Genomic DNA, 15,361 nt, shown 5'->3' with positions numbered 1-15,361 from the left:
TGAATGGTCGCAGTCAAGCACCAAGGTCTTTCGGGTGACATCACTTAACTCCGCATTATCCCCACAGAACGCACGACGAGCGTTCTAAATCTTCCTTGTGAAACAGTACTCTTCAGTTTGGCCTAAGAATATAACTGCAAAAGAGCAAATGACGTGAACGGTTGCAAAAGAAAATGTAAAGAAAGAGAAGAAAGAAAACAACAATCTTCTCTTCCCGGACAAGATGGCCGGTCGCCAGAAGTGCGAGATCGCTCTCCTCGATTTCCAGGAGGCAAATCGCATGCGGAATCTCGGCCCACCTCAGTGATAAAGAGACACAGGTTAGTTAGGAAGTCGTTCGCCGGCAATATGCCGGACGAAATCAAGCGGAAAATTTAAGACCCCTTTGTGTTTGAAGGCCCAGGGGGTCATTCAACCCATTTTTAGGATTTGCGAGGACTTCGGGAACGGAGAATCACACAGGTAGGATTTGATTTTTTTTATTACCTTAGCAGTTTGTTTGTATTATGCGCTATCAAAAGCATTTATCCTTTGACTAGCCTTCTTAGAGGAAATGAAATAGGACATGTGGCTGTTTTTCCTCTGCGTTCGAACGTCACGTGGTGAGAAAGAACGGAACACGGCGGGAAAAAACATACTGGGAAAAAACCAGATGAAGAATTTAGTACTTTTTTTTTTTCCGATTTTAACTCAATAATATAGAGCAGAAATTATGCATTATTCACGTCTGTACGTTTTTTTACACCGAAACGTTTCTTAAAGCAATTGCCCATTTTCGAATCTATTAAAAAATAAAAATGCGTATTTCCTATTAAATACTGCCGTTTTTAAGCCGTTGAAAAACAGGCGAAAGGAAAATTGCCTCAGAATTTTGAATGGAATATAAATGTTTAAGTCCGCATCTAATATTTCTCTGTCTCTAAACGATTTTCCAGAATATTAGAAACATTTCTTGAGAAAGATAATCTATTTTGATATCATTATTCAGGACCGGTTTTACCATTAAGATAACCTAGGTGATCACCTAACGGCTCCTGTCTTACTTATGAGCAAACAAATGAAAAATATATCCTTACACCTTCTCAGCTTCTGGTAAAATATTACTTTATTACTTATATTTAATATAGAAAATAAATGTAAAACAATGTTAAGTAAAACGCATGTACAGATAATATAACAGACATTAAGCTAAAATTTAATGCAAAATTACTTTAAAATTTTTTATATCGCGTCTATCGATCAAATTCATTTACTGAAACGACAGGCAAGTAAAACCTAATAGCTATTTAATTCATAGTACATAGGAAAGCAATGAATGAAATGTTTTTCAGTATACTTACAAAGGTCATGCTAAACAAAATTTATTGAAATGAAATTTTAAAATCTGAACTTAGATCATTTCCGGTGTTCACAGTTAGAACCTGGCAAAAGCATCATTAAAGACTCTTTCCAAAAAAACCAGTTAAATGCAAGTAATGATTTACGTCCCTTACAAAAAAAAAAAAAAAAAAAAAAAAAAAAAAGAAAGAACACTTGCTTCCAACGTGTTATTACCAAAAAACAACAAGAACTTAGCCACTTAGCCATTACAAACTGATATGTTGTTGTTTATGTATAATTAAATGTATACATTAATTTATTTATTTATCAGTAAATAAATTATCGTACAATAAATGTAGTATCCATAAAAGAAAAAGAACTCATCCAGCATTATTTTTTACTAATTTCACTTGTTCAGGTGTAGTTTGTTTTACAAATGTGTGCTAGAAATTATTTTTAGATTAAATGGAGTGACACTGACTAAAAACGATAGGAACGACTGCCTTAAAGAAAGCGTTAGCTCTCCTTTTTATAAGGAACAGTACGTTACATACCTATTTCACAATCGAAAACGTCAAAATATTTGTTCCCAAAACTTTTCACAATTCTTCCTACAATATTAAGCATTATAAAAGCACTGTAATTTCACTTCAAAATACTGAGCCGTAAGCAGAAGAAGGTTTGGTTTAGCTTATTAGATTACGGCAAAGCACTCGAGGGCTATCTGCCTTAAGAGAGGTCGTGGAGGACTTTTTAAGGAAAACTGGCTCGTATACACGTTACACATGAGGAAAACCACGAAAACTCCCATGCAACCAGCCCGTTTGCGGGATTCGAACCTCGGACCGAACTACCAGTGCTCAGCGACGTTACCGCTCGGCCGCTGGGGGCCCAAGCAGAAGCAGAGTATGCGGGCTGAGATAATACTCTTTTGTAACAACTAGCATCATCTTAAGTTGGCACTTTATTGTTTTTTCACCCTCCAAAAAGAAAACTTTAGATGTTCTTCACGGACATCCCACTGTTAATTATTACACATTTTTGAGTCATTAGGTTTATTTCGGCGCTAAATAATTAATTAAGATGAAATTATCAACAGCATTATTTTTAATAAAACGACCCCAGGGTTATGAACATGATATACGTTATGGTCAATTTGGAAATACACTCTTTTGCAAAAACATCGTAGCACCATGAAGGAAGTGGTTGTTTTTCAGGAAATTGAATATGTGTATAGCTCATACACAGATAATAAATTATTAAAAAAATCAAGGTCCTAGTACCTGTTCACGGCTCACAATCACTCATTGAGTGTTCAAATTAGTAGTTGGTCGAACCGACCCTGGCGGCAATGCAATGCTTGAATTCGTCGAGGCAAAGAGTGGCAGAGGTTTCTAATGCCCTCCTGCGCCACAATCTGCTAGGCATTCATCAGTTGTAGCTCCACATCTGCGATATTTTGGAGTGCCCGAATCTGGTGACCTACCATGCCCCAAACATGCTCGATTGGTGATAGGTCTGGTGACTTTGCTTGCCAAAGAAGAGTATCAACCGCACGCAGACAGTCCAGAGATATGCGAGCGGTATGTGACCTGGCATTATCTTGTTGGAAAATGGTCCCAGGATGACGTACCATGAAGGGTAATGCAACCGGCCGCAGGATGGTAGCAATATATCGTTGAGTTGTTAAAGATGTACGAAGGATGAATAAAGATGACCTGCTGTCATAAGAAATAGCGCCCCACACCATCACACCAGGGGTATGGCTGTATGCCTTTGTAAAACAAAGGCTGATTGGGACCGCTGGCCCCGTCCTCTCTAGACGCGAACACGGTGGTCATCTGCTTCAAGAGTGAAGCGGGATTCATCGCTGAACACTATGCGATGCCAGTCTGATGGCAGCCATGGTGATCGGTTGCGAAACCACTCCAAACGACTCCGCCGATGTTGTGGGGTCAAAGGCAAACGTCTTAAAGGAATCTGTGAGCGTAACCTCGCCTCAGAACAAGCGCCGTGAAATGGTGGATGGTACCACAGGAGGTATAGACGTGGCTGTAGTGCGTTGAATAGTCGACAATGATACCGTTGGAGCGGTTCGGGCCTGGCCAACAATCATCCTATCTTGCCTCGCATTTGTGCTTCTTGTCCTTCCAGAGCCTTTATTTCATCGACATCTTTCGTGCTTGTAGCAACTAGAGTTGCTAACATCTTTACACAGCAGTGTCTGTACGCTGCAGGTGGCGGCCTATTGCTTGGTATGATCACCCAGATTCACGCAACCCTACAATGCGACCACGTTCGAAGTCGTTTAGTTGTCTGTAAGGTCTTCAATATCGTCGTAATGGCATTAACCAGGTTTCTTCCGATGATTCTGGTTATTGTTGAAGAATGCTGCGGTACGCACGATTGTTCAAAATACCATTTATTTTGAGGTAAAGCACAAAATACACTGATTCCAAAACAGAACCCATACTATTGGAAAACTATACTGTTGAACAATTTCACTGCTTGACATACTTCCGTTGCTTTTGCATCCATGCAACTAGGAGCAAAACTTATCTTTTCCTTACTTTCGAAAACATTCAAATTTTATTCGTTTACAAAAGAAATGTTTTCAGTTTTGTATACTCAAATTTTTATATTTTTTGGAATACGTTTTTAATTTCAGGACTGTTTAGAACCTGATAAGTTCGCTTGGAACTATTGAATGTTTTCAGCTTTTGAAAATATTCATCTCTTGAAGATAACGAGTAAACACTAAACAGTTATTGATTTAAAAGTCAAACAACAAAAATCAGCGTTATATTTTCAAATTCTCACAGGACTAGTTTCCATGGTTTCACCGAACCATCATCCTCAGTTGCAAAAGCGCAAAAGATTAGTGATGGTAATCTAAGGTACTTCAGTTTGGTTTATCTGATTATGGCAAAGTACTCGAGCGCTATCTGTCTAAGAAAAGTGATGTCTTCGTAGAGGACTTTCTAAGGGAAACTGGCTCACATGCACGTAAGGTATATCGGTATATTATTTACTGACTTTCGGCGCTGATAATCGCAAGAAAGATGATGCTGCGCTACTAAATTTCATGGAAACTTTTATTATTTTCTTATCCATCGAAATGATTCGGCAGATTAGCAAAGTGACACATCAGACTTTGATTAAGCTACTATTTAGTTTGTGCATGGAGTGTTAATTCCTCTTTAAAAGTCATCTGAGACAAATTTCGCGAACAACAAGAAGATAAATATTTCCAAATAAATAAATAAACAAATAAATAAATTAAAATAAAACTTCGCCCAATTTAAAATTCCTTGGATACTGAAGGTTTAGTTTTAACTGCTGAGGTTCTTTCAGAATCAGGTGCATACTTCTACAGTTTCATCTTTCCTAGTTATTATAAATGTAAAAATATATAAAATTTTTCATTTTAGATAAATGATATAATTTAATATGATAATGCATTATCTTTTATAACTCAGCGTTTTTAAAACCTGCAGCTAAGAATCCAGATAAAATTTATTTTCAAAAGGGAAATATTTCAAAATTTATGTGAATGTAGCGTGCTTTCCTTTTGATCATAATTAAGTAGTGTGTTTATTGTTTATAAACATCTCATTTTATTGAGTAAATAGAGAGTGATAAGTTTGAAAGATTAAACGAAAGATCTTTTTCTTTATCGAATAGCAATATTATAAGAACTAGTTATTTATGTTATTTCTAGTTTAAACTTCTAAACTTCATAAATAACTAGTTTTCAGAATATTGCTATTCGATAAAGTAAAAAATATTTCGTTTAGCTTTCAAATTTAGAAGTTTTTGAAGTTAAATTAAGTTTAACTAGTTTATAAGATAAATTAAGAATCTTGTGTTTTTCTGCATGGTAACATTTGTCAAGTTGAGTAGGTGATAAACGCGAGACAGTTTTACTTAATGTAGTCGCACAAAAATTTTAGAAAAATTCAGCTAAAGATATTTCTAACATCAAAACGTACGTAGAATTATAAAAAAATGCAGAAAATAACAAGACACATGTGTTTTCAGCTCTTGTTTTTAAACGTTGAAGTTCCTAATTTCTGTTTATTTTGTAGGTTAAGAATGGCATACCACCCCACAGACCACATGTCACGCTGTGCCAAATGTAGATATTACTGTAGATCAGGGGCAACCTTCCTATTCTCCCACATAGGTCTTTGCAGTCTAGTCTTCGGCTACACGGTGATGGGAGCCTTCACCTTTGAGGCCTTGGAGGCCGGCAACGAACTCGATAAACGGAAACAGATGAGGCAAGAAGAAGAAAAAGTGATCGAATACCTCTGGGAATTGACAAATAGTGGAGAAATTATCAACGAAAGTAAATGGTATGAAAACGCCACAGTCACCATCAGAAATTATGAAATGACATTAGTGAAGGCGATGAGAAAAGAGGGTTACGATGGACACAATGACACCGATAATCTTCAGTGGTCTTTCTCAGGAGCTTTACTGTATTCCATCATAGTTATTACAACCATAGGTAAAACTTTCTATTGATTCTGACATAATATTAATTATTAAATTAATTATGCCTAATACTGCAGTTTAAAAAAAGTATGTGCACTAAAACAGCAATTACTTCGATCTGTATTTTTTTTCCTCTGCCAAGCAAAAAGCATGCTTTTAATCTTTTGTTCATTTAAATGATGCAACAAGAATTTAAAACGGTATATGTAATTATGTATACTGTTTTAGAAAGCTATTAATTTTTTATGAATACGCACGATATCTAGAACGGCACTACGCTTGGTTTATAGTCTGCATATTTGCCAAATATGCAGACTATAAACGTTCGTCATGCAGACTATAAACCAAGCGTCTTATCCGCTCACGCGATCATCACAGTGCAAGATACTCCAAAATAGACAGAAACCTAAACAAGTGAAGAATACATGAACTGTAAGGCGATATTATGCAGACAGTTGAAGACAAAAGCCTATTTATGTTAGTTCTTTCGTCTTTAAAAGTTTTGGCTTGTTCAGTGCGATTTACTGTAAATCGTCCCTTGGATGTTGGTGATAGTGTTGGATATATTATGTTCTATTGAGTCAAGAGTTCTTGGAACGTTTTAGTACTCTTTCGCCTCTTGACTCAATAGAACTTAATATATCCAACACTATCACCAACATCCACAGGTAGCGCTACTGTAAAAATCATAACAATGTAACCATGGAGGCCGTGTATCCTTCGGCAGAATTGTGTAGCGTGTGAAAACTGACTTCAGTGCTTCCAAGCAGGCATATACTAAGTATACCATTGTACTGTCCTGCCCTTGAATTATAGTAACGCTTTTCGGTTTCTCCTCTGCCATCTCCTTTTTGGTTTATCTTGCCACTTTGTATAATTGAAATGAATTACAGAATTGAAGCTTCAAAAAAAAAGTTAAAATGAAATAGTAGCAATCTCATATTAATATCAAGTCCTTAATTCCCTCTGAATTCAGTCTAGAGCAAAATCTGAGTCGCATTGACTGCAGAAGACCTAAATGAACGGTTCTCAAGACTTTTGGAAATAAGTGTACATCAGTGTATTTGCACACCAATTTGAGTTGACATAAAACCCACGAATTTGCAAATGGAATATACGGAGATTGCAATCAGAAAAGGAAAGCAAAGAAAATTAATTTGTATGATAGTTTATAAGTATGTTCCACCTGTAAATGTTCCTAGCACTTAATAATCATTCCCTATTTATAACGACTAGTTTGGAAAACACATATATTTGCGATGTAAAATGAAAACAAAACACATGATTGCAAAAATGAAATAAAAAAATTAAAACGAATATTTTAAATATGGATTTCGTAACGTTTACCACATACTATATCAAACTATGTGTAGATGCAGTGGTATTCGGAACACAGTTTCGCATTTACAATGTTAAATTTTTGTATTGCTTAATAGCTGACTTTTGAATCAAAAGTTCTACCCTTGCTTTATGTTATGGTGACCATGAATTTGAGACACAAATAAAAGAAAATGCAGCTATCCGAGATTTTCGAAATTCCGGATAGGCTGTTTTGTTTTTAAACTTGGATAATTGGAATTCAGCTATATTTTTATTGATGTACCACAACCCATATGTTAAAAGTATTCCTCACTGTAAGTTCAAGCAATTAAATAAGATAACACAAAAATATTAAAAAAATTTCAAAACTAATTTTGAATTCAAGTTTTTAAATTTATTTTGTATGTTAATATCTACTGTGTAAGACTTCTTTGGCTCTTGCAATTTTAGTTTTTTATATCTAGGTTTAAAACGGAAATTAGAAACAAGTTAATTATATGCATTATGTCTAGTTTATAAATTAAGAGTAATTCTTGTTGCTTTCCGGCAAAAATTTGATTGATTTTGATTAGTGCAAAAATTTGACTGATTAATATCAATGAAAATTTTAGGATATGGCAACATCGCTCCAAAGACAAATACTGGCAAAATAGTGACCATCCTCTACGCAATTGTTGGTATACCGTTACTTCTGCTCTGCCTTTCGAATATCGGTGATGCTATGGCCCATTCCTTCAAGTTTATCTATTGGAAAGTATGTTGCTATTTGTGCGCAAATCCTAAGCCGCAACATCATCGCAAGAGTCGATCCAACAGATCCAGCCGCTATCCGTCCGAGGCTAGGACCATTGCTTTGCAAGGAAGGGATATAGATCTCATGGGCAATCGTTTGTATGGAGGTGATTCTTTTGAGAGGCAGAGAAGTTATTTGTTATCAGGATCTGCTCATCATTCATTGCCTAGAAATCATTCATACTATTCCAGAGAGGTAACATATTTCACAATAATTACTTTAACTAAGTTTTATCTTAATAAACCAGAAATTATTAAACCGTATAGTTTGTTTGATATCCTATTTATCAAACAGTCTAACTGATACACGAATGAAAAATTTTAGCTGAGAAAAGTTTTCCTTATGAATATTTATTTATCAGTACCAAGAAATGATGTAGTAATGTTGAGGTGATGTAAATGATCTCTAATATAGAGCGAATTTCTGTAATTAGTAGATCTGTAACCATGTCGAGGATGCAAAGATATATCGCTATCCCTAAGACTGGTTTTCTAAACTTATTTCCGGGATATTCAATTGAATTATATCTAGTGAGAAATACAGGGTTATCCAAATTAAACTTCCCCAACTCAGAGGCCTGTGCAGAGTGTTGTATGGGTCATAATGTGATGAAATTTTAAAAACAGACACTTCAGATCATGCGCTCGAAATTTATTAAACAAAAAAAATTTAATACAAGAATTTGTCGATAGGTGGTGCTGCAGATCAACAAGACATTCTACAAATGTTCTATATGTGTGCCATGGTTCTCCACAACTCTTTCCATTCGCAAAGCAGGGTGTTCCACAGCGTAACGCAGTAAGTCTACATGAATTCCACGAACATGTCGAATAATTGCGTCTTTCAGATGTGCCAAGGTCGCTGGCACATATGAAAGATGTGCCAAGATCGGTAGACCCGATCCTTTAAGAATCCCCATAACCAAAAGTCGCATGGCGTGAAATCAGGCGAGTGGGGAGGCCAAGCTGTAGAGAAACAGCGGCTGATCACACGTGCATCGGTAAAAGTTGCCCGTAACACCTGTTGAACGCCACGAAGAATATGGGGAGGTGCATGCATCATCCTGCATAAATATCGTGTACTGGAGGCGGCCACTTGTTGCAGTTCAGGGATCACAAACGTTGTCAACATGTCCTGATACAGTTTTCCTGTGACAAAGCAGGTTTTGAACCCTGTTGGAGTCACCTCTTCAAGAAAATAAGGCCCAATGACGAATGTTGCAGTGAAACCGCACCATACAGTTACCTTTGGAGGGTTCAAGGGCACTTCATGGATTGCGCGCGGGTTTTCACTTGCCCAAATGCGGCAGTTGTGCGTATTCACTTGACCATTCAGGTGAAAATGGGCCTCATCCGTCCAAAGGATGTTCTACTGCCAAGCAGCATCGACTTCCAATCTGGCAAGGAAGTGCAACGCAAATGTTTCCCGAATTACAGGATCCCCGTCGGACAGCTGATGATGACTATGGATTTTGTAAGGAAAAAAACCGAGGATTCGACGCATCACACGCCAGACGGTCGTATAGAGCATATCAACAGCACGAGAAACAGTTGGCACACTGACAACACCATGTGGCGATTGGCTAGTGGGGTCCATGACCGCCAAAGCAACGTCTTCTGCGCGTGCAGATTCCACAACCTGTCGTCCTCTACCCGGTAAAATTTTCAGCTGTTCCGTTCTTTCGAACTTCTTCATCATGTCTCGTAGAGCGCGTGGTGTCATTGGTCCTCGGCGTAAGATCTTCAGCCGACGGAATGCCCTTATCGCAGCACAGGAGTTCTCTTCATTCTAGTAGAAAAGTTTCACTAACAGAGCTTTGTGTTTCAAAGTCGCCATTGTGCATCAGCGAGCTGGAAACATCTGCCTGTGCAAGGCCTGTCTTCCACTTTTGTAGGGCTCGTCTTTTGGATACGTTGCACAGAAGCTTTATTTCTGCAAATCACGCTGCTGCAATAGGCACATTACTAGTGTTACAGCGCCACCTATCGGCAACTTCTTGTACTATTTTTTTGTGTAATAAATCTCGAGCGCATGATCTGAAGTGTCTGTTTTTAAAATTTCATCACATTATGACCCATACAACACTCTGCACAGGCCTCTGAGTTGGGGAAGTTTAATTTGTTAATAACCCTGTATATCATATAGGTACATGATTAATTTAAGAGTAAAGGAAGAATTCTGATATGTGCTTGTTTCTGATGAGTTTCTTAAATGTAAATTTATTTATAAAATTAATTTTGCATTAACTTTTTCTATACTTTGAAAATTGTATCCATTTATTATTATTTCCAAAGGATGCGACGCATTTTTCTGTAATAAGGTGATTTTTAAAAATGTATGGATTCTAGCAGAATTTTTCAAAATTAAATGTTGATATTTTCCCTTTGATTTTTCATATTGACTATTAAGGCATAGTTTACCGATAACATAAATGACGTACGTTTATCTGTTTACCTAATATCTTTATCGCTTTCACTTTTTTTAACTACTCTTACATAGCAAATCAGCAGGTAACGTTTTTATTCCTAACATATGTTATTTCTAGATGAGTAGAATCGTATGTATATTTTCTAAAAACTCTTAACATTTCTAGTTCTTGGACCTTAAGGGCATGAATCTTTAAAGCATAATCGCGCTAAAATTTAGTAATTTTTTTTATTTTGAGAACGAAACCAAAGTATCCCGATGTAGATATTTTTAGATATTCAATCATATTTATATAACGTAACTAGGAAAAGGGAACAAAATTTCTTTTTTCCCTACTTAATTGAAAATCTTTACCATGTAATCATGCTGTTTATTTATGTATATTCCTATTTTCTCTGCAGTTTTATAAAATATTGTCTATTACTCTGATTCATCTCTTCATAGCAGAAATAAATATTGCGACTGTGAAAAAAAATTGTTTTGTTTTAGCATAGGAAAAGAGTTTCATTCCATAATAATGATTCAAAATTTGAAAATATTTATTTTTCAAACACAGTCCCTAATCCCTAATCGAGACAGCGGTTAGCGTCGCTGGCTACTATTTCACTGCGCACGGTTTCGAATCCCGGAGATGACTTGCAGGTTTTAAATGTATAGTGTCTTTGAGGTATGGAGCGGACCTGAAATACATGGCGAGCCGGAAGTTCTCTTGAGTCGGTGAATATTGAGTCATAACAACATACGGGCCGTCTTGAAAAGGCATAAACTCGCACCTTTTTTATTCAGCTGATTTACTGACAGGGTACTTGTCCAGACACGATCTCCAGCTTTAAACTGATAGTCAGGTCTTCGACTTTTATCAGCATACTGTTTCCAACAATTTCTTTTTCACAGCCAGTTCCCTTATATGGTTGATAGCAGTGGCAAATCTTTTCAATTACGAAGTAATTTCTGCTACAAAATTATCACTGACGATCACATTTCTAAGGTCATACGTGGTACCGTCAGGCGACGTAGCTCTCTTCCACAATGGAGGAATGAAGCAGTTGGCCGAGGGTTTCGCATTTATGATTATTCATCGAGAAACAAATTACCAGTAGCTTTTCTGCCCGCTGAGCACATGTTTACTGAGCACAAATATAGGCAATCGGGTTTCAAATCCCTGTTTTTTTCGTTCTGTATGATTTCATAGAGAGTGATTTACTTGTAGACAGACCTGATCAATGTTCAGGAGAAAACATATTTTTTTGCTAGATGTGCTGTTTTAAATATCTATGAACCCTGAAAATATGGTTGAAATCACCATCTGGATTTGATAAACGGGGTTTGTTTCCTCTCTTCGCGATGTCCGTTATGGGAAGGGGAGAAGGATATGAGAAATTATCACCTATCCCCGCGCATTGTGTTATGGTAGCACATCCGGTTAGTAATCTGAAAATCTGTAATTAGAACTTCACTAGGATATAAGTGATTTTTCCTGTAATCTTTCTCTGGAAATCCTAATGAGTTTCGCATGCTTCATACTAAGTATTCGAAATTTAAGCATATTATCATTCAAAATATATTAATTATATAATTGTAGTATTTATGTGTTTTAAAACTATTAATATGTGCATTCAAGTATTTGTTCATCTGTTCTAAATCCTTATGTTACTATCAAAAAACGGAATCGTACTATCATCGACCCAACTAAAAATCTGAGAAACTATGCTTGATAACTTTTTCTTTTGAATAGCAACCACAATTTGCAATTACTCGCATTTTGAAAAAAAAAAAAAAAATTCTGAGGTGGGGTTAGGAATAAGAGATACTTCAAAATTTATTGCAATATTTTTAAAGAAATAAGAAAAAAACAATTCGAAACTTCAGACATACCTAAATGGAACAATTTTCTCAACACTAGTTAAATATGCATTAGTATTAAGAAATATGACATATTTATCCCTAGTTGATTGCTATTAAAATTAATTTTATATATGATGTTTATAAATGTTACGTTTTCATTTGCTGATATGCCAGCAAACAGAATGTTCTGTTATATTGTATTAATATTTAGCTTCTGTTTTGTTTTTCTTTATAGGCAGAATACTCAGATGCATACAAAGTGCCTATAATCTCTAACAAATATGCTCTGCATCCAATTGAAGGAACAGAATTGCCCCAGCGTACACTACATAGGCTGAACACTATCGATTCATCACCTTACCGACATGGTTCTTCTGTTGTCCGCACTCCGCCATCAGTATCCAATCGCCTCCAAGAGCCTTTGCCCTCCTCTTTCTTGTCTATAAATGATGATCTTAGCTTTGAGGGAACATCTTCTATTAGTTCAGAGAAAGAAGACGAGGATGAAGCCAGTGTCCCCATTATGCTTTGCATATCCATCGTTGTGGGCTATATCTGTGGAGGAGCCATCTTATTTTCCTATTGGGAAGGTTGGGAATATTCTGATAGTTGTTACTTTTGCTTTATAACTTTAACTACTATTGGCTTTGGTGACATGGTTCCTGGAACCGCAGTGCTTTCCGATGATGCACAACTTGCTCTTGGGCTGTGTTCATTGTACTTGTTATTCGGAATGGCTTTGCTAGCTATGTCTTTCAATTTGGTACAAGAAGAAGTAACGAAGTCTGTAACAAGCATTGGTAAAAGAATTGGTATTTTATCGGACGAAGACGACGACGATGATGATATATAAATAAGTATAGATTTAAGACGAATAATTTTAGACATGATATAATGCGATGATTGGTGTCTCATCTGATTTTAGATAACTTGAATGGAGATAAAAACTGAAGAAGGAGGAAAAATTATTCTTGCAGTCGGGTTTTCAAAGGAAGTTGTATTTTGAAACATTACAGTTGAACCAGCAATAACATCTTTTAAAAGGTACAGAAAACTGTTTTCTTTGATCTTAATGACTTCATGATAAGATAAAGAATATTGGTGTGCATTTAAAAGATCTTCATCAATTTAAATTGGCATTTTTTTCATGCACCTGAAACAAAAGTTTAGACACATGTAGCCTGTTGTATAAACAAGCATTTTTAATAGCTATATAATTTTGGTAATGATATAATTAAGCGTAAAGATACCTTTTTCAATCTAACTAAAGATGCCCATTATACAAATTGATGAAACAGTTAATATAATTATGTTTGATTCTTATGAGTAAGTAGAATATTTTCTAGTTATTTTGAGAAACAAACAAACTAATGAAATTATTTCTTTCTTTCCGTAGAAAGACATCGTCAGTGTTCCTAACAAATAATTCAAGTTGCTTTTATGAAACAATGTTTGACAGAAAGCTTTGAATGTGTTACGTGACGCAATTTTTGAATATTGATTAGAAAATAAAGTGCCGTAGTTCAGGAACGCTAAAATTGTAATTTGAAGTTCAAAGTAATGCGAGGATTATTCATAAAAAGTGATGCACTTGAATGGTGAAGTAAAATGCGCTTAGATGGTGATGTGATGTATTCCTAATTTTATTATACTGTGTAATATATTGAGATACAAGCTAATATTGATTGCACATGTTCTAATGACATACATGAAAAATTTGTTGCAAAAGCTAAGATGATAAGAATACACAGCATTTGAGCTAAGCCCTTACTCTTATAAAAGATAATTACTTTGACCTCCGTATGAACTTCAGGGCTTTGCGCTGAACGTAATTTAATTGAAAATATATGTTGTTATGTTTCAATGGAAAATATATGTGTTTAGCTGCTAAACATTGACGAAATGGTAAGGGACTCATTTTGTAACAAATTTCTGATGACAGTGCCTTAGAAGAATTTATCTGTTGATACTTATAATCCTACTGAAAAATGTTATTTGTTAAGACTTTATTAAGACTTTATTTTACCTTAAGATAAGCAAACTTTTAGTCATTAGAAAACTGAAAGCCAAGATTTATACATATCAATATGAATTTATGAAAGAATTCTGAGTTAATAATAGTGATAATAAAAGCCTTTTTTTAAAAGCGTTTGCAAATAATTTAGTTTTAAAAGTTCTCCATAGCACCATGTAATTGATATTCCTGACTGCGAGATTAGAAATACAGTCATTAAAAAGTCATCTATCATAATAACACCTCACTTTGTCGTAATATCGTAGGCATTGAATCACATGTTCATTAAGTTACTTTATTTCAAATACTACATAATCGTGTAGTTTCTGCCAAATTTCCGAATTTGTCATTGAAAGGCGAATTATTGAGGATAAGGTGTAAGGAAAATTTAATAACTACTGTTTCTACTCACTTTGCTTTTATTGTTATTCAGATTTAATTCTTATCCAATTTAATTAGTTGAATTTCTCTGTCAAGTGCTAATTAATTCTAAAGATATGCTCAATTTAAAACTATTTTGCGATATTGCTCTTGAACTGAATTTTTTGGCTTAAGTGCGAAGAACGTGATATTTAATAAATAAATTTAACAAGCAAAATATTAAAGAACGCCCCTTTGGACGTAATTTAAAATCTGAAACCTTTCAGATTTTTAGTTCAAAGGGGTTTTGTCCCCTGGAGGACTTTTTATTTTTTTAAGCATTAAAGCAAAATCGCTATCTTGGCAATTGCATCTTTTCATACTACTATTATAAGGTATTTCTACCGTCTTCTTAGCTAGCCTTCGTGGTGTAGGGATCTGTACGCTCAGAGCGTAATTGATAGGTCCGCGGCTCGATTCCCGGCGAAAGCGTTGCATATTTTTACTCTTGTCTGCTTTAAAAGCAAAGCTTTGCTTTCTAGTTTAAAAAATTTATTTAAAAAATCGCTTTACTGACAATTATAAATTCGCGTACTTTCGTTAGAAGACGCCTTTGTTAGAAGAGCTCCTTAGTTTACAATGCCATTTCCTAAAATTTAACAGATAAAGGCACAGGTTTTTGATCTATCCCGTTCTTGTTACTTTTGATAATATCTACTACAGCTGAACATATTATCTAGTACATATTATCTATCCGGAATATAACAATACATATCATTATT

General features: G+C 35.5%; 1 protein-coding gene across 1 annotated transcript; it reads left to right on the top strand.

The window, feature by feature from the left end:
- Positions 1-147: 147 nt before the first annotated feature.
- Positions 148-14,356, top strand: LOC118192933 (potassium channel subfamily K member 18-like). Its single transcript, XM_035363950.2, has 4 exons — positions 148-462; positions 5,409-5,833; positions 7,752-8,128; positions 12,441-14,356. Exons 2-4 carry the CDS (start codon positions 5,416-5,418, stop codon positions 13,056-13,058), a joined length of 1,413 nt encoding a protein of 470 aa, XP_035219841.1. The 5' UTR covers positions 148-462; positions 5,409-5,415; the 3' UTR covers positions 13,059-14,356.
- The last annotated feature ends 1,005 nt before the right edge of the window (positions 14,357-15,361 follow it).

Source organism: Stegodyphus dumicola, chromosome 5 (assembly GCF_044657685.1).
Source record: "Stegodyphus dumicola isolate Sdum_Otavi_A_Nest chromosome 5, ASM4465768v1".
Classification (NCBI taxonomy): Eukaryota; Metazoa; Arthropoda; class Arachnida; order Araneae; family Eresidae; genus Stegodyphus; species Stegodyphus dumicola.
This window is presented reverse-complemented; position numbering and strand designations above follow the sequence as displayed.

Coding starts and splice junctions, on each gene's coding strand:
- LOC118192933 (XM_035363950.2), top strand. CDS start 5,416: ATGGCATACCACCCCACAGACCACATGTCACGCTGTGCCAAATGTAGA. Junction 5,834..7,751: donor CATAGTTATTACAACCATAG/GTAAAACTTTCT, acceptor TGAAAATTTTAG/GATATGGCAACATCGCTCCA. Junction 8,129..12,440: donor ATTCATACTATTCCAGAGAG/GTAACATATTTC, acceptor TTTTCTTTATAG/GCAGAATACTCAGATGCATA.